At 40.3% G+C, this 27,446-nt stretch overlaps 1 protein-coding gene across 3 annotated transcripts; it reads right to left on the reverse strand.

Annotated features, from left to right (window-relative positions):
• Window positions 1–536: 536 nt before the first annotated feature.
• LOC133624290 (uncharacterized) lies at window positions 537–27,400 on the reverse strand. 3 transcript variants are annotated; one of them, XM_061987758.2, is made up of 8 exons: window positions 27,362–27,400; window positions 22,846–22,887; window positions 22,707–22,780; window positions 21,951–22,633; window positions 16,443–16,803; window positions 7,159–7,283; window positions 758–850; window positions 537–676 (listed from the first exon to the last, which is right to left on the reverse strand). In XM_061987758.2, exons 2-8 carry the CDS (start codon window positions 22,877–22,879, stop codon window positions 598–600), a joined length of 1,449 nt encoding a protein of 482 aa, XP_061843742.2. In that variant the 5' UTR covers window positions 22,880–22,887; window positions 27,362–27,400; the 3' UTR covers window positions 537–597. The 3 variants fall into 3 exon arrangements, 2 of the variants coding, with proteins under 2 accessions (XP_061843742.2, XP_061843743.2); XM_061987759.2 differs by having other exon boundaries at window positions 27,351–27,393; XR_009817975.2 differs by lacking the exon at window positions 7,159–7,283 and having other exon boundaries at window positions 660–676.
• Window positions 27,401–27,446: the final 46 nt, after the last annotated feature.

Consider the following 27,446-nt stretch of genomic DNA (forward strand, 5'->3'; position numbering starts at 1 on the left):
AGAAGTCATCCTTCACTGTGGTTCTAGCTTGCCATGCTAATGGCCAGAAACTTCCACCCATGGTGATATTCAAAAGGAAGACCTTGCCAAAAGAGACCTTTCCAGCCGGCGTCATCATAAAAGCTAACTCGAAGGGATGGATGAAGAAAAGATGAGCGAGTGGTTAAGGTAAGTTTACGCGAAGAGGCCGGGTGGCTTTTTTCACGCAGCTCCGTCCATGTTGATATACGACTCCGTGCGCGCCCACATCACGCTGGTTTTTAATATATTATTAAAGTTTGACTGACCTATCTGACTGTTTTTTTGACATTCCTTTAGCGCAGTTAGATGCGGCTTATAACACGGGGCGGGGCGTCTTATAGGTGGACAAAGTTTTGAAATATGCCGTTCATTGAAGGCGCGGCTTATAACCCAGGGCGCCTTATGGTACGGAAAATACGGTATTCTAAAACTAATATCCAATTGTACCCTGTGATGTTTTAATAACAAGCTTAAACAGCAGAATATTTTACTAAGGTATGAATAACAAACATTTATTCAGTTAGTGTTATAAAGAAATAACCTAAATATAATAATAATAATAATAATATAAGCTTCTCAGCGGGGTAACTTCCTGGAGTTCTTCCTGGAACGCCGCATGTTCTCAAGCTCTCGATGAGCGGCCATGACGGTTCGACTGCAAGAGAACATAAAAACGTGTCAGCACAGATTTTTTTCTGCAAGCAGCAAAAAAAAAAAAAAAAAAAAAAGAACACACTTGAGAAAGGAAAGTTCTTTAATGAGTCCACACACGAGTTGTGTTGCGTCTTCTGAACATTCGTCTTCGTCCTCCTTTGCTACCTCATCCTGTCTGCACACACACACACACAATATCTTCAAAACACCCGAATAATCTTTAAAAAACAAACACTATCTTTAAAACGCACAAATGCTCTTAAAAAAGTATATCTTTAAAACACAAATACTCTCAAAAGACAAAACTATCTTTGAAACACACAAATACTATTTAAGAACACAAAACTATTTTTTTTAAACTGAAACCTTTAAAAAAAAACGATTTTTAACACACATACTCTTTAAAAACACAACTATCTTTATGAAACAAAAATGACAAAACGGTTAATATCAAACTAAAGCCTCATACTATTTTCAGAAAGTAAATATTAAAATCGTTATAAAGTCTTTAAAAATCAAAATACACATTAAAACTAAAATACACAATCTTCAAAAAGCAAAGTGAAATTATTAATTTTACTGTAATTTTCATTTTGTACACAAAAAATATTGGAACAATACCAAAACATGCATCTAATACTTTGAGGCCACGCCTCCTAATTTAAAGGAGTTGTGTTGAACACACTTCTGAAACACAAATATCATCCGTCAGTCAAGCTTATTTAAAGTAGTACCGTTCATAGGATTTGTCGAGAGTAGAGCGGCACAATTAATCAAATTTTAATTATGATCAAAATTGTGTCTGCAATATTAACATTTAAAAAGTAGGCCATACAGCATATCAAATCAAGCACTTTCACAGCTGCGTGGCGAGGAACAATTTGTGGCTTTGTGAAGATGCCCCCGCCCAGACGCGCACAGAGCTCCATCACCAAGCCAATGGCCCTGTTTACACTGCACACCAAAACGGATGTATTTTGCCCTCAAGTGACACATATCGATTTTTTTTGCAAGTCCGAACGCCAAAAGTGCTTCAAATATGATTCTTTTCGCATCAGATTCAGGCCATATCAGGCCTGAATCTGATTTTTTTCATGTGATTTCAATCGAAACCAGACATGGGCAAGTTACAACTGTCTCCAAAATGTTGTTTTATTTTTGTTTTTTTTAAAGCTTTACCATCAAAACTACAGCCGCCAATACGATGTGCAGTGCATTTGTTCAAATTACTGTGAGTCTTAAACCACAGAGTATTCCAATGGTTGGAATCTTCACTTTTGAATTATATACGGGTTATTAAAACTGAAGAAAGATAAGGAAGACTTCTATAAACAAGTTATCGATGCTTTTGTTCAGAAGGAGCGGCGCATGGACTTCATTTATAAGTAAAGGTAAGACCATAATAACGTTTTTTTTAAATTAAATGTGCTTTTTTGTGTGCGACAGTTTGTATGTGTAAAGTTAAAGTTAAGTTAAAGTACCAATGATTGTCACACACACTAGGTGTGGTGAAATGTGTCCTCTGCATTTGATCCATCCCCTTGATCAGGTGAGGGGAGCAGTGGGCAGCAGCGGCGCTGCGCCCGGGAATAATTTTTGGTGATTTAACCCCCAATTCCAACCTTTGATGCTGAGTGCCAAGCAGGGAATAATGCTCGTATGAGCTTTTAAACATAACCCGTTAACTGCTGCCAATCAAATGGTGAATAAGATACTCTTTAGGGTTCATATGTTTGTAAATCTGACTGTGATGAAGTCAGTGCCTCACCAGCCATGAACCTCACCGCACGTCACTGATATGTATGTATGTGTGTATATGTGTATGTATCTATATACCGTATTTTCCGCACTATAAGCCGCACCTAAAAACCACAAATTTTCACAAAAGCTGACAGTGCGGCTTATAACCCGGTGCGCCTTATATATGGATTAATATAAATATTTATTTTCATAAAGTTTCGGTCTCGCAACTACGGTAAACAGCCGCCATCTTTTTTCCCCGTAGAAGAGGAAGCGCTTTTTCTTCTATGGTAAGCAACTGCCAAGGTAAGCACCCGCCCCCATAGAAGAGGAAGCGCTTCTTCTTCTACTGTAAGCAACCACCAAGGTAAGCACCCGCCCCCGTAGAAGAAGAAGAAGCGCGCGGATATTACGTTTCATTTCATTTGTGTGTTTACATCTGTAAAGACCACAAAATGGCTCCTACTAAGCGACACGCGTATAACGCAGAATTTAAACTTACATCACAGATGGTGTCAAAAAACAAGTGAAGCACACAAATACAACACTCGCCGTCATTCCGGGTGGATTAACCAAAGAACTCCAACCGCTCGATATTGGTGTCAACAGGGCATTTAAAGCACGACTGCGAACGGCGTGGGAACAATGGATGACCGAAGGCGAACACACCTTCACTAAGACAGGGAGACAGCGCCGGACGACATACGCCAACATCTGCCAGTGGATCGTAAATGCCTGGGCGGATATTTCGGTCACAACTGTGGTCCGAGCTTTCCGGAAGGCAGGATTCACAGAACGAGACGGAGCCGGCCATTTTGGATCCCGTATTCGCCCAACTTTTTAATTCAAACACCGAAGGAGAAGAATTCGAGGGATTTATGAATGAAGAATAACTTCAGAAAGTGAGCGTTATGTTTATTTTGTGTGTTGTGACATTAACGTTCGAGCAACATTATGTTGCTATTGCTCTGCACTATTTTGAATTTTACTATGTTTGTGATTGCACATTTGCACATTACCGTACATTTTGGGAGTGAACAGAGTTGTTAGAACGCTGGTTTTTAATATATTATTAAAGTTTGACTGACCTATCTGACTGTTTTTTTGACATTCCCTTTAGCGCAGTTAGATGCGGCTTATAACATGGGGCGGCTTATAGGTGGACAAAGTTTTGAAATATGCCGTTCATTGAAGGCGCGGCTTATAACCCAGGGCGGCTTATGGTGCGGAAAATACGGTATATATGTATGTGTATATATGGTAAATGGGTTATACTTGTATATCGCTTTTCTACCTTCAAGGTACTCAAAGCGCTTTGACACTATTACCACATTCACCCATTCAAACACACATTCACACACTGATGGCGGGAGCTGCCATGCAAGGGGGTAACCACGACCCATCAGGAGCAAGGGTGAAGTGTCTTGCTCAAGGACACAACGGACGTGACTCGGTTGGTAGAAGCTGGGGATCGAACCAGGAACCCTCCGGTTGCTGGCATGGCCACTCTCCCAACCGTGCCACGATTATATATATATGTTGTGAAATGAGTTATTTACATAGATTTTCTAAGTGTTTATTTACATATCTTAATTGTTTTCAAACAGTGACTGTCACACGGCTATAAAACGGCTGATCAAACAAAACAGAAGTCATCGTCATGGACCTACTAGCTGCGTAAGTTAGCTCTCCAGTCAGCTAAACAGACTCAATAATTCTAATGACGTTTTGGTAAATTTACTGAGAAATTTGTCAAACTGAAACAATACAAAAAGAACACAATTTTAAGTTAATAATACTAACACAGACACTTGTAAACGTGTTTACCATATTTGCTATTGCTAACGACGCTAGCTTCATTACATTACAATAGCATGTACAAATATGCATGAAAAAGCTCCTACAGACTTCACACATCGAACGGTTTAGTAAGAATACATTGTTTAGTTATAAAGTAAAACTTACAAATGTTGCAAAAATGCTATGGACAGTTTTATTTCTGGTTTAAGGCATTAAAACAGGAACTACATTTTAAACCCGCAACACCAGCAATGAGCGAACTCTTCCAAAAGATAGTGCCTTAGCACAAACAATAACACTTTTTCAGTGTCTCTGCTCGCATTTAATGAAAACTAAAAGTCTGACTTTGTCTGTATGTCACTTAAATCATTGATTTGTTGTACAATATTCCCTCTGACCCTTGTAGTTACTAGCACGTAATGCAGTTTGTGTCAAGTTTTAACGTGGTGAAACATTTTTTGTCTTTTACTGACCAATTTCTCCAACTAAGACTTTGTTTCTTCCGTATTGGAAGACTACATGTGTGAACGAGGAGGAGCGGGGCTCCCCTGTGTGCATGCAGGAGGGAGGGACACGCATTGAATGATCAGTGACATTTCCGCGTCAATCACTTGTCCATTTGGTTAGGGTTTAAGTTTATTTCAAACATGCTATACAGGATGGGCAAACATTTAACTTTAGTTTCATCAAATTGGATGGATTTATTTTAGGAGAAAAATGCTAATTAAAGGATTAAAATCAGTATTTACACATGCTACTTTTTATTTCAGTACTCACACAACCTATTTTTAGTCGCAAAAGTGACTGAAATGCTCGCACTGTACAGCTCTGCCCCTAAAATTTACCCAGAGTGCCTTACGCGCGTCTGCTATTGTAGTCTGTGCTCTAGTCAATAAGCTCCTTCTTTTTCGCTATCCTCTTGTTGTGGGTCCTCCACTGTTGCTATTTCTAATACAAAATAGCATATACCGTATTTTTCGAACTATAGGTCACAGTTTTTTTCATAGTTTGGCCGGGCTCCAGTGCGACTTATATGTTTTTTTCCTTCTTTATTATGCATTTTCGGCAGGTGCGACTTATTCTCCGAAAAATACGGTAGTTCTAATTTATAGCTGTCAATGGACTCGATATGGAAGCGCTAAAAAAAAAAGTGGGTTTAATAAATGTAATAAGAAGGGCTATAGGAACCTGCCAGTCAGAGTTGGTACAGTATACAGGTAAAAGCCAGTAAATTAGAATATTTTGAAAAACTTGATTTATTTCAGTAATTACATTCAAAAGGTGTAACTTGTACATTATATTTATTCATTGCACACAGACTGATGCATTCAAATGTTTATTTCATTTAATTTTGATGATTTGAAGTGGCAACAAATGAAAATCCAAAATTCCGTGTGTCACAAAATTAGAATATTACTTAAGGCTAATACAAAAAAGGGATTTTTAGAAATGTTGGCCAACTGAAAAGTATGAAAATGAAAAATATGAGCATGTACAATACTCAATACTTGGTTGGAGCTCCTTTTGCCTCAATTACTGCGTTAATGCGGCGTGGCATGGAGTCGATGAGTTTCTGGCACTGCTCAGGTGTTATGAGAGCCCAGGTTGCTCTGATAGTGGCCTTCAACTCTTCTGCGTTTTTGGGTCTGGCATTCTGCATCTTCCTTTTCACAATACCCCACAGATTTTCTATGGGGCTAAGGTCAGGGGAGTTGGCGGGCCAATTTAGAACAGAAATACCATGGTCCGTAAACCAGGCACGGGTAGATTTTGCGCTGTGTGCAGGCGCCAAGTCCTGTTGGAACTTGAAATCTCCATCTCCATAGAGCAGGTCAGCAGCAGGAAGCATGAAGTGCTCTAAAACTTGCTGGTAGACGGCTGCGTTGACCCTGGATCTCAGGAAACAGAGTGGACCGACACCAGCAGATGACATGGCACCCCAAACCATCACTGATGGTGGAAACTTTACACTAGACTTCAGGCAACGTGGATCCTGTGCCTCTCCTGTCTTCCTCCAGACTCTGGGACCTCGATTTCCAAAGGAAATGCAAAATTTGCATGGTTGGGTGATGGTTTGGGGTGCCATGTCATCTGCTGGTGTCGGTCCACTCTGTTTCCTGAGATCCAGGGTCAACGCAGCCGTCTACCAGCAAGTTTTAGAGCACTTCATGCTTCCTGCTGCTGACCTGCTCTATGGAGATGGAGATTTCAAGTTCCAACAGGACTTGGCGCCTGCACAAAGCGCAAAATCTACCCGTGCCTGGTTTACGGACCATGGTATTTCTGTTCTAAATTGGCCCGCCAACTCCCCTGACCTTAGCCCCATAGAAAATCTGTGGGGTATTGTGAAAAGGAAGATGCAGAATGCCAGACCCAAAAACGCAGAAGAGTTGAAGGCCACTATCAGAGCAACCTGGGCTCTCATAACACCTGAGCAGTGCCAGAAACTCATCGACTCCATGCCACGCCGCATTAACGCAGTAATTGAGGCAAAAGGAGCTCCAACCAAGTATTGAGTATTGTACATGCTCATATTTTTCATTTTCATACTTTTCAGTTGGCCAACATTTCTAAAAATCCCTTTTTTGTATTAGCCTTAAGTAATATTCTAATTTTGTGACACACGGAATTTTGGATTTTCATTTGTTGCCACTTCAAATCATCAAAATTAAATGAAATAAACATTTGAATGCATCAGTCTGTGTGCAATGAATAAATATAATGTACAAGTTACACCTTTTGAATGCAATTACTGAAATAAATCAAGTTTTTCAAAATATTCTAATTTACTGGCTTTTACCTGTATGTGTGTTGCAAGACAGAGTAAAGTGAGTAGAAAGTCATACAATATTGCTTCTTGAGAATACCAGAAATTCTTACATTTATATTTAGTGTACATACAGTAAATATTAGAACTGTACATACAAGATGATTAGTGCTTACACGAATGAGATGTTGTTGAGTTGTGTGTCAGAAACAAAATGGTAGTCTTCACATTCCAGCAGGTGTGTGTTGGTGTTTGCTGTGTTCCCTTTGTTTACATCAGCAGCTTGATGATAAAAATCACACTGTGTGCAAGAGAAAACAATCATTAGTAATTGGTACGCATACATTCATCACTGTCGGGCGTAATAACCAATATACCGTATAATAAGTAATAAAGTAAATCATTTGTGGAAAACAAAAACTATTAAGAATAACTTGACACAGATTGAGGGGTGTGTCACAGACACTGATGTGTGGCTTGGAGGCCCTTCAGGGGACAGTGTTGGCTGTGTATCTATTCATACTGTATACATCTGACTTTTGTTGCCAGATGCAGAATATTCAATTGGTACTGTTATTGTGGCTTGTTGAGTGGCTGGCGCATGGGGGGTTGGAATCTTTGCAACTAGAGTGAAAGGAACAAACGACTGTTTAACATTAGTAAGACCAAGTAGATGGTCCATACCATCCCTGTGTCCAGGGAGGTATTTCCTAAATTTGCAAACAAAAACAAAAGGAACAAAATTAGGGCTGTCAAACAATTAAAATATTTATTTGGGATTAATCACAGATAGATATAATTTTTTATCATTAATAAGTGTACCCTAGACAGATAATTCTTAAGTTTTTTTTAACCTAACTGGACAATTAGTTAGCTTTAGTGAACTATTTTTTAAACGACTCAACACAACATGGATATTTTACTTTTAATGACAATAAACGCAATGTAGGAATACATAATTTGTATTCCTGCTGTAAGAGCACTTGCATTCAGAGGAGGAGCTACACTTTAATATTTAAATACCTGTTTCACCAAATTAAAAACACAAGATTTGAATTGTCATCATGGTTTGATTGTCAAATAAAATAAAATATGATATTTCTATCTGAATAAATGCTTCTGATATTCTGTACATTGTGTTGATCAAGTTAATGGTATTTATATCGCTGCAAGGCAATTTTTAACCTACTCTATTAATACATTTTAATATTCAGCTTGCTATGCGTAGTTATGCATAGCGCTATTAGTGTGAAGCCCGAAAGGTATGATTGGTTCCAGAAGAGGTGTTTTGTGACACTAATAACCCAATATTCTTGAATTCCTTCCTCTGCCTTCTCTTTCTGCTGAGCTTTTATCCTATCTTACTAAAGCAGTTAGAGTAACAATCTACATTTTATGTTTTCAAGGCACTCAACTGTAATCTAAATGTGAAGGTGAAGCTTGTTTCTTTGCAAGCGGCAAAGCGTGCCAGTACGCTCTCGCTGATGTCGCGACGATCGAAGATAAAATTGTCTTAGCTTGTCAGGAAAACAAATTGCCTTGGCTTTGCATCTGGGATTTCTATAATGTATCCTTTTCTTTGTGTATTTATGCTCACTATTTTTCCACTTGTGGCTCAACAGTAACTGAACACCATTACATTTTGTCATGGTACGGCATTAACTTTTTTTGGGGGGGTCGGACTGATGGTGGATTGGGTGGGTGCCGGCTGCGTGCTGGATTGCAGGTCATTTCCTCCCTTACCCAGGGGGGATGCGTGCTGTTCGCCCTTCTGTAGCGGTCCCCAGCCCAATCTGCGGCTGTTTGGGGCTGTGGCGCTGGGTGTGGTTGGCGGCGCGTAGGGGTGTTTTGGTTAGTCGGAGCGGATTTCCGATGGCTCGTTTGGCTGGGCTGTAGATGGAGTTGGGTCAGTGGGTTGGCGGCTTCGGTGGTATAGTTGTTGCGGTTTACGGTGTCGTTCGTCCTTTTGCTTCGGTTTCGGCGGCCGCGGGTGTTTGTGATTGTTGTGGTACCGGAGGTTGGCGTTGCTGCGTTGGGTTGGGTTGGAGTGGTCGGGGGGCCGTGATTGGTGCGCTGATGCAATTGTGGGGACTGGCTGGCGTTGGCTTGGGTGCTGACAAGTAAGCGAAATGCATTGGTGTCGTGTGAATAGCTCGGATGCGGTGTTCGCGTTGAGCATGGGGGTCGTGCAGTTCTTTTGCTTGGGGTTGTTGGTGTAGACTCTGCGGAGTCGGGTTGGGACGGACGGCCCTGGCTTTAATTCGCGAGGGGCGGACTCGCGTGGGGTCGTGTTGGCCTGGTGTTTGAGCACCTACGGGGTCATGGGCTGTGAGGGTAGTTCTTGGTTGCCTCGTGCATGGGCTTTGTCCGGACCCTCTGCTCTTCCTCCTAACAGCGCACACACACATATAGGACTTTGAGTGATTGTCCTGTGGGGAGACATGGCGAGGGGATTAGGATGCCTCTATAGTGCTCCAGTCCTCCTGATGTGTCCCTTGCTCGTCCATCCCTCAATTTTAACTGTAGACACTTAGGGTTTGGGGTGGTCGGCATGGTAGGGACTAAGAACGTACTGCAAGTGAAAAAGGGTGTCCCTCAAGGTTCTGTGTTGGGCCCCTTATTATTCACTGTTTACATAAATAATCTTGGACAGAATATTCCGAACTCAACTTTCCATTTCTATGCTGATGATACTGTCATATACTGCACAGCACCCACTCCTGCTGAGGCTTTTAAATATCTACAATATGCATTTGAGTACAAGAACAACTTTGCTATCTTCAACTGGTTTTAAATGCAGAGAAAACAAAGTGTATGTTCTTTACCACATCAAAAACTGTAAGATCAGCACTGTGTGAGAACATTTTAACAAGAAATGGGCAACAAATTATGTTAGTATCTGCTTTTAAATATTTAGGATTTTTAATTGATGACCACTTGAGTTTTAAGGAGCACATTCAGTATGTTGTAAAAAAACTGAAACTTTTACTGGGATTTTATTATAGAAACAAGTCTTGCTTTTCTTTTACTGTGAAACAGAAATTGGTGGAAACAACCTTTTTACCTGTTATTGACTATGGAGATGTGTTGTACATGAATGCTACTGCTGGTTGTCTCCACAAGCTGGATAGTGTGGACCACGGGGCACTGAGATTCATCACCAACTGCGCTCCCCTTACTCACCATTGCGTATTATACTCAATGGTTAACTGGACATCTTTATGTGTTCGACGCCTCAATCATTGGTATGTTTTCATCTACAAAACCATTGTGGGTATCACTCAATCTTATCTGTCTTGTCTTTTAACAAAGAAACAAGGAAGTCACAATCTTCGTTCAATAAATGTTCTGCAATTTGCCGTCCCCAAAGTAAGAACTGAACTGGGCAAGAAAGCATTTAGGTTTTCGGCACCGATGGCTTGGAATAACCTACAATCGAATATTAAATTTCAAACCCTTGTTACATTAAATGAGTTTAAAGCTTCTGTAAAAGGATTGCAATCTACCTTATCTGTATGCACATGTGTCATGTGAGCAAGTTTTAATGTTGTAAATGTGATGTTTTATGTGTTGTTTACTGTTTTTAATGTAACCTTGCTGCTGCCCTCTTGGTCAGGTCTCCCTTGGAAAAGAGATCTTTGATCTCAATGGGATTTTTTTTACCTGGTTAAATAAAGGCTAAATAGAAAATAAAATAAAATAAAAAGGTTGTAACGGTAAACAATATAACGATAAACCACGATAAAATTCCAGACGGTTAGTAATACCGTTTAAATTTTTAATGACCGAAAAAAACGTAATTTATTAATGCATTTTAGGCAACACGACTTACTCCTGAAAATTGAAGCGCCTCAGCACCTGCACATGCACACTTGCGCATTTCGGCTCGATAAAACATGGCGGCGACTACACAGACTTTGCTTTGAAAATGTTTCCTTCGCTTCATTTTTTAATTTTTTAATAGATGTGGATTGGGTGGTCGGAAGTCTTCGCTTCCGGTTTTAGAGTTTTTTGGTAGGGGGTGGCGTTAATGTTTCTTTTTTGCACGTTGGAGTTTGGGCTGACTGGCTAGCTGGCTGGTCTTCATGGTCCTGTTAGCGTGTGGTGGTCGGTCGCTGTTTTTAGGTTATTTTGATTTGATCGGGTGGTGCTGGTTGTCAGGGGTATTGCAGGAACCGGTGCGTGGGGTGGCCGCTGTTGTGGTCAGTGGCAGCGCATTTCCGTAGTTGGTTGTTGGGGTGGGCGGACTTGCCGGCTTTGTTCTCGTCTGTTGTCGTGTTGGTTGGCTTGTCGGGTGTCGGCCCGTGCCTGCCCTGGCGCTCTGCCGCGCCGACCTTCGCGCCCAGTGTCATGCCGTCACCTGGGTGCGGGGTGGTCGGGGGTTGTCCCTGGGGGTGGGGGAGGCTCGCGTCCGGACCTGTGGGAGGGGGAGAAATGATCGGCTGATTCTCGGTGGCCGGTGGGCTCCAACTGGATCGCTTCCCCGCCAGCTTGTGTATGGATTTGTTTGTTTATATATATGTGTGTATGTAATTAATATGGTTATTAATGTGTGTGTATGTATATACAGTAAATATGTATATGTGTATGTATGCATGTCTGTATGTATATACAGTAGGTATGCATATATAAATGTGTACTGTGTATACATATTTATATATTTTTCAGGATGCTCTCAGGACCTACTTGTCCGGCGGCGGGTGGCGCCTCAGGCTACTGCAGCCGGGCTGCGTGTCTGGGGCCCCTGGATCCCGCCATCCACATCTACCGGATGCCCGTCTTGGTTGGGGCCTGCTGGCTCTAGTCCCTGCGTCTATCATGGCAGCTCGGTGCGCTACATGGTATTCTGCAATGTTTCAAGGCGGCCAGCTGCTGGGGTTTGTGACCTTGTATGTCAGCTTGTCTGTGATGTCTTTTTTTTTATCTCTTCCTCTTTCCTCAGAGGGAGGATCCGCTCGGCCAGTTGCTGGATGTTCCATCTCCATCGTTGGGGCCCCTGTAGGTGGGGTGGGTGGTTCCCGTGGCCCTGTGCTGGGCAGTCCTGCGGCCGACTTGGGGCGGGCGTCCTGTCTTTCTGCTCGTGTGGGGTGTGGTCTCTTGCTGGCTTGGGGGGTGGCTGTCCCCTGCTTCTCCCGTGCCTTGTTCTCTGCTGGGTGCGTTTGTCTACGGCCTGCCGCTGGCTGTGCCGGGCGGCACGGTGGGCCCGGCCTGACTGTGTGGGGCCGGTGGTACCTTGTTCCCTGGGCACCACACCTGCGATTTTGGGTTGGGCTCTCTGGGTGGCTGGGGCCGTACTTTGGGTCCCGCACACACCAGGAGAGAAATATATTGTACATACAAATACATTCATATTCACATACACACAAGTATTCATACATATACACAAACACATGTACATTCATTCATACATACGCTAGAGATGCGCGGATAGGCAATTATTTCATCCGCAACCGCATCACAAAAGTCGTCACCCATTCGCCATCCACCCGAACTAACATTTTATCAAAACCGCACCCGCCCGCACCCACCCGTTGTTATATATCTAATATAGACGATGCAAGGCATTAGTGAGGTTATAAAGCTTTTGCCTGTTAAAGAAAGGAGACTGATCCAATGCAGCAGAGACATTCAATGCGTGCCACGCTGTCACGGCCCAGACGCACACCAGTGCGCAATCATCTGGGAGCCGCGCTGAGCGCACCTCCAAGCGCGCTCGCGCCACTCAAACTGCTGCAGGCAGCTGCGTTCTATCTTGTTTTAACATCCTGTGGCACTCTTCTGGGATCACGGCGGACGAAACTGCTCATGCTCAGGGTGTTTGTGGAGGTTCGGGGTTTTGCACAAATGTGATGCACCATGTTAGATGTCCCGGTTTTGTGACTGTCGTAGACATAAACAGCGTCGCAGTTCTTGCAAATCACGTAGCCAGCATTACTATCATCCTGATTTACAACCTCATAAAAACAAGTCCACGCTGAACTTTTCTGGCCTTTTTTTCCCCTGGTCTTTAGTATTCCCTTTTTTAGTTTGTCGCGTACCACGTTTGCTGCCGGCGTTGCCATCTTTTTTTCCCTTCTTCTTCTGTTGTGGCGTGCTGCAGGTGACTGCTCGTTTTTCGTATATGGGTAACAACATTTAACTATGTATATATATTTCCGAATTGGTTTAACTGCCACCCGCCTGAATCTATTTAAAATCTATATTTTTTTTATTTCAACCGCCCGACCCGCGGATAATCCGCGGACTCCGCGGTTGTGTCCGCAAACCGCGCATCTCTAATACACGCACACATTAATATGCTCCCACATACATACACAAATACAGTACATACAGTACATACACACTCACAGTACATACATCCACACACACATTCACTGTCCAAACAAACATATACACATACTGTACATATACAAGCACATATGCGTGCATACACTGATGCATATAATCACGTTTCATCAAACATATATTAACGTTCCCCAGCGGAAACTAGGTAAAACACAGCACACTGACAAATATTAATCTATTGTTACTATAACAATCTACCGGGTTAATACAGTTTGCTTCTCTTTCTTCCCCTCCATTTATCTGCTTTCTTTTGTAATTCAAGTTATCATTACATATACAGTATGTATTGTTGCATTTGAAACAATTGTACTGTTGATAACCGAGGTAATTATTATTATTATTTACTATTTTATTGGTATTTTTATTGCTCTAGTTGTAGTGCAATAATGTTCATTGTCATTTCTGCGTTGTTAATATTTACTTCACTAACTGCTTCTCTGCTATCACTTTTTGTATCATATTTGTACATATCGTATTTGCTGATGCTATTCTGTTGTTGTTGTTGTCTCTGTGTGTTATGTGGGGTGGTATAGCTCAGTTGGTAGAGCGGCCGTGCCAGCAACTTAATAATAATAATAATAACTGGGATTTATATAGCGCTTTTCTAAGTACCCAAAGTCGCTTTACATGTAGAACCCATCATTCATTCACACCTGGTGGTGGTAAGCTACTTTCATTTCCAGGTTCGATCCCCGCTTCCGCCATCCCAGTCACTGCTGTTGTGTCCTTGGGCAAGACACTTTACCCACCTGCTCCCAGTAAACCCACACTGGTTTAAATGTAATTTAGATATTGGGTTTCACTATGTAAAAGCGCTTTGAGTCACTAGAGAAAAGCCCTATATAAATATAAATCACTTCACTTCACTTATCCCCCTATTTTCCCCGCAATTTCCCTTTTTGTCTTCTTTCTATCCCCTCCTGCTCCGGTCCGGCTGCGCCAAACATTAATATAAATCCATTTGATAAAGTCAAATAAAAATATGGCAACAAGAGAAGTATTCCACACTTCTCTTTGGTAAAGTAAATCTGTACAGCAGATATGGTCATGTACATCAACAATATGATGAAAAGAGTAAGACGCGTGCGTATAACTTGCTAAAATGTTCGAATCGTATTTGTTGGAGACAGGATAAGGTTGTAGGAGTAGTGCGTCACGTGGGTATAGGTGGGTGTGTGCACAATGATAGAGGAGAGGATATGTTTGGGTGCCATACTATATATTTTACATTTATTACACTGGATGTTTATATTTTCAGTTAAGACACTTAACTAAAAGTATATTTAAAAATATAAGTGTACTTGTTTGTAGTACTAATATAATTTGAACATTTGAGCATTATGTCTGTGTTCAATTACGCAGGGTTCGTACACCTTTTCCATGGCCAAATTCAAGCACTTTTTAAGGACTTTCAAGATCAATTTTCCAGTTTTTCCAGTACCCTTCAAAAGGCCAAAACCAGTGTGAATCAATCCATAGCCTTGTTGTTTGAGGTCACCAAATGCTGTCTGTTGGAAAAATACGGACAATCTGCTAAAACCTAAGCCTAACATTGAACCAGCAGTTATCATTAACTGAATGGGGCATGGGGCATAGAAAATGAAGCAGTGTTTCTGTCGACTATTCGATATCATTGGTTTTTGCAAACGTGTCTCCATTTGTGTTGTTTTTCAAATTTCTTGTTCTTTTTCTTACTTATGGCACTCAATGACATCGAACAGCATGGACTGATTTACACCGTATTTGTGCTTGTAAACTGCATAATGTGATATACCCTCAAAATGTCAATTTCACTCATTAACAAAACTGTTCCACATTAATACAAGGATAATACATTAAAGGAAAATATTTTGTTTGTTTCACAACACCTCAGTCACCTTTCATTAAGGATATCTAGCCTTACAACTGTGGCTATAATAACAAATCGATTTTTAGTTGAGGGAAGTTCTTAACATTATAATTTATCATTGACAAACGCTCGGTTTTTTCCTTTCATAGCTCGTAATAACTGTCCGTAATTAACATGTAATCTAGCGCTGATCTCACAGTTTAGGTTTAGCATGTACCAAAAGGTTAGAAAACAAAACTTTAGCTAACGTTAGTTAACTTGTAGGGCTCGTAATCTCTGTGGCTTACCTTTCATATGTCTAGAGAAAGCCGACTCTCCCATTGCGAAAAGCTGGATTTCCTTTTTGCATACTTTGCAGCAGGCTACACGTAGATTTGGTCCACATTTTATCCAAAGTTTGTATTTGTCATTTTCCATCCAATGTTCATTAAAACGACAACCTCCCGGCATGATAGACCGATGCACCACTGTATATACGGCTCTGGCATGACAACAACCTAATGTAAGGGCCCGTGCAAAGCCAAGAGATCGAGCGTTTAGCTTTCATTTTTAAGGAAACTTATTTTATTTGTTTCCATTTTGTAATTAGCCTATTGAGTCAGACTGTCGAGAACTATGATGAACATTTCTAAGCATTTACAAGCACTTCACCCAAAATTCAAGCATTTTTCAAACCTTGAAAACACAACATTAAAATCCAAGCATTTTTTAAGCACCTGTACGAACCCTGATTACAGTAAGTGCTTATCCTAAACATTCTTGCCACTTCATTTTACACACAACATTTTTAAGTCTTTTTATTTTGACATCCATCCATCCATTTTCTACCGCTTATTCTAATATCGTACCGTAAGATTTTGATACCCTTACATCTCTAGTATCAGCCATATACTGACTCTATACTTGCTACCGTTACTGTCAATATGTGTATCCATCGGCCCACCTTTGTTTACATTCGAGAGCTCTTAGTTGCGGTTAGCATATCCCAGCCCTACAGTGTATAGTGTAGCATGTATAGCTATTCCTCGTCCAACGGTAATACTTGCAAGAAAACCAACCATGCTGTCATGTGGCACACTGACGCTGTGGCACACATCATGGCTTGAACATTCTTACACTGTAGGGTCTGACTCTTTAGGAAAACAAGCGAGGCAAGATAAGAGTTCAAATTGAAAAATAAAAGTAAGCATTAAAAGCCCTGAATCCTACTATGGACTTCAACGGGTTAGGGTCTTCAACATTAGCTGTCCATTGCATTCTACTCACCATGTCATTCTGTCCTGAAGCACCAGAGGGTGTAGCCTCACACACTTCAACACAAACTTGGTGAGAGTCAGCAGATGGAAGTTGTGTTTTGCTAGAATCAGCACAAGTCTCATTTGTTTTGTCATACGTTGCTATGGCAACATCCACATCCCGATAAGTTGATGATACACACACTGCTCCCTGTGGCTTTGCATGGTCAAAATGTTGTTTCTCTTCCTCTGGTGGCTCTGACTGTGAGGCCTCTGTTGAATCAGGACCAGGAACTAAGTCCTGTTTCTGATCTTTGTCCTTCAAACAACTTGGCTTACACGAGGTCTTACTCCCATTAGGAATGCATGAAATGCGGACTTCTGCTTCTGGCCTGTTTAACACACAAAACTATCTGAACACTTTGATCTTTATGTTGGTCATTACAATTTGTATACATACAGCAATGTTAATATTTGGCTACATGTCCCTTGGCACGTTTCACTACAATAAGGTGCTTTTGGTAGCCATCCACAAGCTTCTGGTTGAATTTTTGACCACTCCTCTTGACAAAATTGGTGCAGTTCAGCTAATTTTGTTGGTTTTCTGACATGGACTTGTTTCTTTAGCATTGTCCACATGTTTAAGTCAGGACTTTGGGAAAGACATTCTAAAACCTTAATTCTAGCCTGATTTAGCCATTCCTTTACCACTTTTGACGTTTGTTTGGGGTCATTGTCCTGTTGGAACACCCAACTGCGCCGAAGACCTAACCTCTGGGCTGATGATTTTAGGTTGTCCTGAAGAATTTGGAGGTAATCCTCCTTTTTCATTGTCCCATTTACTCTCTGTAAAGCACCAGTTCCATTGGCAGCAAAACAGGCCCAGAGCATAATACTACCACCACCATGCTTGACGGTAGGTATGGTGTTCCTGGGATTAAAGGCCTCACCTTTTCTCCTCCAAACATATTGCTGGGTATTGTGGCCATACAGCTAAATTTTTGTTTCATCTGACATCACATGGACAAAGATGAGACCTTCTGGAGGAAAGTTCTGTGGCCAGATGAAACAAAATTTGAGCTGTTTGGCCACAATACCAAGCAATATGTTTGGAGGAGAAAAAGTTAGGCCTGTTTTGCTGCCAATGGCACTGGTGCTTTACAGAGAGTAATGGACAATGAAAAAGTAGGATTACCTCCAAATTCTTCAGGACAACCTAAAATCATCAGCCCGGAGTTTGGGTCTTGGGCGCAGTTGGGTGTTCCAACAGGACAATGACCACAACACACACGTCAAAAGTGGCAAAGGAAGGGCTAAATCAGGCGAGAATTAAGGTTTTAGAATGGCCTTCCCAAAGTCCTGACTTAAACATGTGGACAATGCTGAAGAAACAAGTCCATGTCAGAAAACCAAAAAATACAGCTGAACTGCACCAATTTTGTCAAGAGGAGTGGTCACAAACCCAACCAGAAGCTTGTGAATGGCTACCAAAAGCACCTTATTGTAGTGAAACTTGCCGAGGGACTTGTAACCAAATATTAACATTGCTGTATGTATACTTTTGACCCAGCAGATTTGGTCACATTTTCAGTAGACCCATAATAAAATCATAAAAGAACCAAACTTCATGAATGTTTTTGTGACGAACAAGTATGTGCTCCAATCACTTTATCACAAAAAATTAAAGAGTTGTAGAAATTATTGGAAACTCAAGACAGCCATGACATTATGTTCTTTACAAGTGTATGTAAACTTTTGACCACGACTGTATGTATGTATGTATGTATGTATATATATATATATATATATATATATATATATATATATATATATATATATATATATATATATATATATATATATATATATATATATATATATGTGTGCGTGTAAATATATAATGTGTATATATACAGTACAGGCCAAAAGTTTGGACACACCTCTCCTCATTCAATGTGTTTTCTTTATTTTCATGACTATTTACATTGTAGATTGTCACTGAAGGCATCAAAACTATGACTGAACACATGTGGAGTTATGTACTTAACAAAAAAAAAGGTGAAACAACTGAAACCGTGTTTTATATTCTAGTTTCTTCAAATTAGCCAACCTTTGCTCTGATTACTGCTTTGCTCACTCTTGGCATTCTCTCGATGAGCACACCTGTGAAGTGAAAACAAGTTCAGGTGACTAGCTCTTGAAGCTCATCGAGAGAATGCCAAGAGAGTGCAAAATAAGTAATCAGGGCAAAGGGTGGCTATTTTGAAGAAACTAGAATAGAAAACATGTTTTCAGTTATTTCACCTTTTTTGTTAAGTACATAACTCCACATGTGTTCATTCATAGTTTTGATGCATTCAGTGACAATCTACAATGTAAATAGTCATGAAAACATTGAATGAGAAGGTGTGTCCAAACTTTTGGCCTGTAATGTATATATACAGTATACAGGTAAAAGCCAGTAAATTAGAATATTTTGAAAAACTTGATTTATTTCAGTAATTGCATTCAAAAGGTGTAACTTGTACATTATATTTATTCATTGCACACAGACTGATGCATTCAAATGTTTATTTCATTTAATTTTGATGATTTGAAGTGGCAACAAATGAAAATCCAAAATTCCGTGTGTCACAAAATTAGAATATTACTTAAGGCTAATACAAAAAAGGGATTTTTAGAAATGTTGGCCAACTGAAAAGTATGAAAATGAAAAATATGAGCATGTACAATACTCAATACTTGGTTGGAGCTCCTTTTGCCTCAATTACTGCGTTAATGCGGCGTGGCATGGAGTCGATGAGTTTCTGGCACTGCTCAGGTGTTATGAGAGCCCAGGTTGCTCTGATAGTGGCCTTCAACTCTTCTGCGTTTTTGGGTCTGGCATTCTGCATCTTCCTTTTCACAATACCCCACAGATTTTCTATGGGGCTAAGGTCAGGGGAGTTGGCGGGCCAATTTAGAACAGAAATACCATGGTCCGTAAACCAGGCACGGGTAGATTTTGCGCTGTGTGCAGGCGCCAAGTCCTGTTGGAACTTGAAATCTCCATCTCCATAGAGCAGGTCAGCAGCAGGAAGCATGAAGTGCTCTAAAACTTGCTGGTAGACGGCTGCGTTGACCCTGGATCTCAGGAAACAGAGTGGACCGACACCAGCAGATGACATGGCACCCCAAACCATCACTGATGGTGGAAACTTTGCACTAGACTTCAGGCAACGTGGATCCTGTGCCTCTCCTGTCTTCCTCCAGACTCTGGGACCTCGATTTCCAAAGGAAATGCAAAATTTGCATGGTTGGGTGATGGTTTATGTTTTCAAGGCACTCAACTGTAATCTAAATGTGAAGGTGAAGCTTGTTTCTTTGCAAGCGGCAAAGCGTGCCAGTACGCTCTCGCCGATGTCGCGCACACAGCGCAAAATCTACCCGTGCCTGGTTTACGGACCATGGTATTTCTGTTCTAAATTGGCCCGCCAACTCCCCTGACCTTAGCCCCATAGAAAATCTGTGGGGTATTGTGAAAAGGAAGATGCAGAATGCCAGACCCAAAAACGCAGAAGAGTTGAAGGCCACTATCAGAGCAACCTGGGCTTTCATAACACCTGAGCAGTGCCAGAAACTCATCGACTCCATGCCACGCCGCATTAACGCAGTAATTGAGGCAAAAGGAGCTCCAACCAAGTATTGAGTATTGTACATGCTCATATTTTTCATTTTCATACTTTTCAGTTGGCCAACATTTCTAAAAATCCCTTTTTTGTTTTAGCCTTAAGTAATATTCTAATTTTGTGACACACGGAATTTTGGATTTTCATTTGTTGCCACTTCAAATCATCAAAATTAAATGAAATAAACATTTGAATGCATCAGTCTGTGTGCAATGAATAAATATAATGTACAAGTTACACCTTTTGAATGCAATTACTGAAATAAATCAAGTTTTTCAAAATATTCTAATTTACTGGCTTTTACCTGTATACACACACACATACAAACAAATAGATCAAATAGATAGCCCGGCCCCCAACCAAATTCTTTTAACCCAATATGGCCCAAAAGTTTGGGGACCCCAGGGCTATGCCAACTACCGGTGGGGAGGTATCAGAAGCTAACTACTAACCCACATTTTTGCTCGCAAACCGAAGCAAAAAAAAAAAATGTATACAAAGAATTTGTAAGGTGGGGCACTTGTAAGTCGAGGTACTACTTTACTTTGAAAAAGATGAGCTTGATAACTGCTGAACAAATTTTAATGTGCACTTGACGTGCAGTCAGGGAAGGCAGGGGAGGCTCAGCCTTCTTAATACAACATAAAAATAATGAAAAAATATAACATAAAACAAACATTTTTTTTCTATTGGATTGTGTTATGCACAGGGTTTCTACAGGTATCAGCAATTCTAATTTAATATTTTTTAATGCCATTTTTAATGCCACTTAAACAAATTCAATGCCCATGTCCGATTGCATATGGTTATTTTAATTAGTCAAACGCTTACAATTGTGTGTATACGCACAATTGTAAGCATTTGACAATAATAATGTTGAATAGTTTACATTAATTGTTATCTAGAATTGAATAGAATATTAGAATTGGCTCGCAAGACTGTTTCATCTGAGAATGTATTTTTATTTATTTATTTTACTGCAATAGCATCCAGTGTACTGACTTTGTGCATAGCAGGGGAATTCGGAGAGTCAATAATAGCCAATTAAAAGGTTCTGTCTGTCAATCATCCCATTGTACCTTCAATCAAAATTATTAAAGGGGTACTGCATATAAGCCCTCTAAACAAACATCCAATGTTGAATTAATTGATCAATATAATATTGGGTATATTAAAGAAGTCATTTTTAAAAATTGTTATTCTTTAAAATAAAAATGCATATTCACTGAAAATATTTCTTATAATAGCCATGAACTGGAGGATATGTTTTTTTTTAATCAGGATACAATAAAACAAATAGTTCAGGTTTCATGCAATAATAAATGAACATTAAACTAGGAATGCAAATGATGCATGTGGAGGCAGCACTTTTCTCACCTCCTTTTGTATCCAGTTTGAAAGCCAGAGCCGAAGACAGACGTAGCAATTTATCGATGACCGCAACGTTATTTTGTTCATTTCCATTCATTGTTTGACTGATTGACGTATTTACTATCGGCCAAGTCCTACAATTGTATTAAATTGTTCAATGCCTCTTGACGTCGCTTTTAATGTCCCGCGGAAACCCTAAATACAGTAAATGTATTTTCTGTATGATTCCAATATTTTTTCTTCATATTCTTAAGTCATTTTCTCAGGGCATTTAGTCTATTGCTACTGAACTGTTCAGTTTGTCTTGGAGGATGTTTGCCTCTTATTCGAGCAGACTTCATCAGTTCATGCACATAAACTTAAGACTTAGTCCTGTTGTTTTTTATCCTGTGAATGACCAACTTGAGCACACACATTTTAAGTTTAAAACACAAGTCAGTGCCTCACAAGCCATGAACCACAACCCACATCACTAATATGAATGTAAAATGTATACAAACCTGTCACTGGATGCATGTACTTCTTCCTCCTTTGTTTGTGGGATGTTTGCAGGAGTTGAGGATGCAAGCAAGAATGAAGGTTCAGTGTCAGCTGTACTGACACATTTTGGCCCTTCTGCTTGCTCTTGTCCGCAATGTCCATTTTTTATCTGTAAAAAAAGGCTTTGTTCCTTCTCTGTCAGACCACACATACTCATCCTTCTCTTCTTCTTGGCTGTTTCTCCTGCAGATGTTTCAGTTTGCTCTCTTTTGCTGTCACTCACGATAGTTGGGGCTGCTTGTTTAGTCTCTGAATCCCCCGGAAGTCTGTTCTTTGTTGTCTGCCGATCTTCCACAGCACTTCCACTTGTCTCTTCAGAGGTCAGTATCTGGTGCTGATCCGTGCATGTTAGGGACAGTGTCTGGTAACATTCCTCTTTCATTTGTTCTTTCTTTCCGTGCTCGCCGTTGTTCTTTTCATTATCGCTCTCCAGTTGAGAACTGATGACTGTGTTTTGTTGTTGTGCTTCAGAAGCCTCACTCACACTTGATTGTTCAAGCTTGGTGTGAATGATGATGCCTACTTTGGTGAGAGAAGATTGTCCTGCTACTTTTACTTTTTCACAAATGATGAGACACTTCTTTAAAGGCAAGTGGGAACACGGTGGTGAAGCAACACTCGCTTTGACGAAATCACACACATCCTGGAAATAAGAGTAAATACTCCTGATACATTGCATTTCAAGACATAAGGACATATTTCATGATAATAAATACCTGTGATTGAAAAGAACTGTCAACAACACCACTTGTTGCCTCGAGGGAAAAAAGCTGGGTTGGATCTGTGCTGCCTTGGGAAAAAAAAAAAAATTCTAAATTCAAAAAAGGTATCCAGTAACAAATAAAATACATGTACCTTTTCTGTGGGTCTTCGCACTCTTTTCAGTCATCTTCTCTTCTTGAATGTTACCATTGCAAATAAGTCACATTAAGGTACATATAGTAATACAAGCTAATACATTGGTTTTAATTTTGTTCTATACTCTAACATTTTTTAGCTAAATCCATCCATTTCCACCGCTTGTCCCTTTCGGGGTCGCGAAGGATGCTGGAGTCTATCTCAGCTGCATTCGGGCGGAAGGCGGGGTACACCCTGGACAAGTCGCCACCTTATCAACACAGACAACATTCACACAGTAGGGCCAATTTAGTGTTGCCAATCAACCTATTCCCAGGTGCATGTCTTTGGAGGTGGGAGGAAGCCGGAGTATTCGGAGGGAACCCACGCAGTCACGGGGAGAATATGCAAACTCCACACAGAAAGATCCCGAGCACGAGATTGAACTCAGGACCTTCGTATTGTGAGGCACATGCACTAACCCCTGTTCCACCGTGCTAAAATTGACTGTTTATAACTGTCTATCATAAAATTCACTGTTGTATTGCTTTTACTGTTTTTATTGTCTTGTCCTGTGCAGCACTTTGGTCAACCTTGTTTTTTAAATGTTGATGTGTTATTCAAATAAAGCTTGAGTTGACTGCAAGTAGTAACATATATACAGGTAAAAGCCAGTAAATTAGAATATTTTGAAAAACTTGATTTATTTCAGTAATTGCATTCAAAAGGTGTAACTTGTACATTATATTTATTCATTGCACACAGACTGATGCATTCAAATGTTTATTTCATTTAATTTTGATGATTTGAAGTGGCAACAAATGAAAATCCAAAATTCCGTGTGTCACAAAATTAGAATATTACTTAAGGCTAATACAAAAAAGGGATTTTTAGAAATGTTGGCCAACTGAAAAGTATGAAAATGAAAAATATGAGCATGTACAATACTCAATACTTGGTTGGAGCTCCTTTTGCCTCAATTACTGCGTTAATGCGGCGTGGCATGGAGTCGATGAGTTTCTGGCACTGCTCAGGTGTTATGAGAGCCCAGGTTGCTCTGATAGTGGCCTTCAACTCTTCTGCGTTTTTGGGTCTGGCATTCTGCATCTTCCTTTTCACAATACCCCACAGATTTTCTATGGGGCTAAGGTCAGGGGAGTTGGCGGGCCAATTTAGAACAGAAATACCATGGTCCGTAAACCAGGCACGGGTAGATTTTGCGCTGTGTGCAGGCGCCAAGTCCTGTTGGAACTTGAAATCTCCATCTCCATAGAGCAGGTCAGCAGCAGGAAGCATGAAGTGCTCTAAAACTTGCTGGTAGATGGCTGCGTTGACCCTGGATCTCAGGAAACAGAGTGGACCGACACCAGCAGATGACATGGCACCCCAAACCATCACTGATGGTGGAAACTTTACACTAGACTTCAGGCAACGTGGATCCTGTGCCTCTCCTGTCTTCCTCCAGACTCTGGGACCTCGATTTCCAAAGGAAATGCAAAATTTGCATGGTTGAGTGATGGTTTGGATTGCCATGTCATCTGCTGGTGTCGGTCCACTCCGTTTCCTGAGATCCAGGGTCAACGCAGCCGTCTACCAGCAAGTTTTAGAGCACTTCATGCTTCCTGCTGCTGACCTGCTCTATGGAGATGGAGATTTCAAGTTCCAACAGGACTTGGTGCCTGCACACAGCGCAAAATCTACCCGTGCCTGGTTTACGGACCATGGTATTTCTGTTCTAAATTGGCCCGCCAACTCCCCTGACCTTAGCCCCATAGAAAATCTGTGGGGTATTGTGAAAAGGAAGATGCAGAATGCCAGACCCAAAAACGCAGAAGAGTTGAAGGCCACTATCAGAGCAACCTGGGCTCTCATAACACCTGAGCAGTGCCAGAAACTCATCGACTCCATGCCACGCCGCATTAACGCAGTAATTGAGGCAAAAGGAGCTCCAACCAAGTATTGAGTATTGTACATGCTCATATTTTTCATTTTCATACTTTTCAGTTGGCCAACATTTCTAAAAATCCCTTTTTTGTATTAGCCTTACACAATATTCTAATTTTGTGACACACGGAATTTTGGATTTTCATTTGTTGCCACTTCAAATCATCAAAATTAAATGAAATAAACATTTGAATGCATCAGTCTGTGTGCAATGAATAAATATAATGTACAAGTTACACCTTTTGAATGCAATTACTGAAATAAATCAAGTTTTTCAAAATATTCTAATTTACTGGCTTTTACCTGTATACATAAATGAACAAAACTCATTGAATATGATTATGGTTGCTACTTGTTTCCTAACTATATAATTTTGAATGTTTTTCCTATAAATATTTTTGTTGTTTTTCTTTAATAGACTGTCGTTGTTAATCCATCCATCCATTTTCTGATGCTTATTCCCTTTGGGGTTGCGGGGGGCGCTGGAGCCTATCTCAGCTACAATCAGGCGGAAGGCGGGGTACACCCTGGACAAGTCGCTACCTCATCGCAGGGCCAACACAGATAGACAGACAACATTCACACTCACATTCACACACTAGGGACCATTTAGTGTTGCCAATCAACCTATCCCCAGGTGCATGTCTTTGGAGGTGGGAGGAAGCCGGAGTATTCGGAGGGAACCCACGCAGTCACGGGGAGAATATGCAAACTCCACACAGAAAGATCCCGAGCCCGGGATTGAACTCAGGACCTTCGTATTGTGAGGCACATGCACTAACCCCTGTGCCACTGTGCTAAAATTGACTGTTTATAGCTGTCTATCATAAAATTCACTGTTGTATTGCTTTTACTGTTTTTATTGTCTTGTCCTGTGCAGCACTTTGGTCAACCTTGTTTTTTAAATGTTGATGTGCTATTCAAATAAAGCTTGAGTTGACTGCAAGCAGAGGTGGGTAGTAACGCGCTACATTTACTCCGTTACATCTACTTGAGTAACCTTTGGGATAAATTGTACTTCTAAGAGTAGTTTTAATAATGCAACATACTTTTACTTTTACTTGAGTATATTTATAGAGAAGAAACGCTACTTTTACTCCGCTACTTTTATCTACATTCAGCTCGCTACTCGCTACTAATTTTTATCGATCTGTTAATGCACGCTTTGTTTGTTTTGGTCTGTCATAGTGCCTGCGTTTCAACAAATACAGTTCACTCCGTTCCACCAATCAGATGCAGTCACTGGTGACGTTGAACCAATCAAACAGAGCCAGGCGGTCACATGACCCGACTTAAACAAGTTGAAAAACTTATTGGGGTGTTACCATTTAGTGGTCAATTGTACGGAATATATACTGTACTGTGCAATCTACTAATAAAAGTTCCAATCAATCAATCAAAATTGTGAAGGAAAAAAGACCCTTTTTTATTTCAACCGTACATCTCGTCAAAAGCCTAAAGACTGACTACACAGTTCCTGTCTTCACAATAAAAGTGCCGCTCCATCGCGCATGCGCTTTCAAAATAAGAGTCTCCGAAAGCCAGCGCAAACAAGCTAGCAAGCTACGGAGTTTGCCGCCAATGTATTTCTTGTAAAGTGTATAAAAACGAATATGGAAGCTGGACAAATTAGATGCCAAAAACCAAACACTTTCATGTGGTATTAGACAGAAAGGAGGAACTTTTTTTCTCCTCCATTTGAAAACGTGGCCGTTATCATCACTGCTGTCTGATTCCAATCAATGCAAGTCATCAGAATCAGGTAATACACCAACTTATATTCTTGTCTTCATGAAAGAAAGGAATCTATATGTGTTAAACATGCATGTATATTCATTAAAACACCTTTAACATGTAAACAAAAACGGCAAAATAAATAAATATAAATTATATACTGTATATATCAATGTATATATATATATATGTATATGTGTGTGTGTGTGTATATATATATATATATATATATGTGTGTATATATATATATGTGTGTATATATATATATATATATATATATATATATATGATAAAGCGGTAGAAAATGGATGGATGGATGTGTGTGTATGTTATTCATCAGTTACTCAGTACTTGAGTAGTTTTTTCACAACATACTTTTTACTTTTACTCAAGTAAATATTTGGGTGACTACTCCTTACTTTTACTTGAGTAATAAATCTCTAAAGTAACAGTACTCTTACTTGAGTACAATTTCTGGCTACTCTACCCACCTCTGACTGCAAGTAGTAACATATATATACATAAATGAACAAAAATCATTGAATATGATTATGGTTGCTACTTGTTTCCTAACTATTATTTTGAATGTTTTTCCTATAAATATTTTTGTTGTTTTTGTTTAATAGACTGTCGTTGTTAATGAGTTTTATAAATAAAGTGGGCATTGTAAGCGGTAAAAGATGGATGGATGGATGGTTTGCTCGCTAGCTTGTCGCCAAAAGACAATAATTTACGTTATATAGTCGATACACAATGCTACACAACTTTAAACAAATCTATATATATATGTAAATCAGCAGATATTTTTTATGTCAATGTAGTGACTGATATCGACTTTAACTTACTCTCAACTTACATTTAGGCGCCCAATTAAACACCAGCTCGACGACGAATGGCTCTCTTTTTACGGCAGTAATGAGCGTATTACGTTCCGCCGTAAA

Source organism: Nerophis lumbriciformis, linkage group LG27, assembly GCF_033978685.3.
Source record: "Nerophis lumbriciformis linkage group LG27, RoL_Nlum_v2.1, whole genome shotgun sequence".
NCBI lineage: Eukaryota > Metazoa > Chordata > Actinopteri > Syngnathiformes > Syngnathidae > Nerophis > Nerophis lumbriciformis.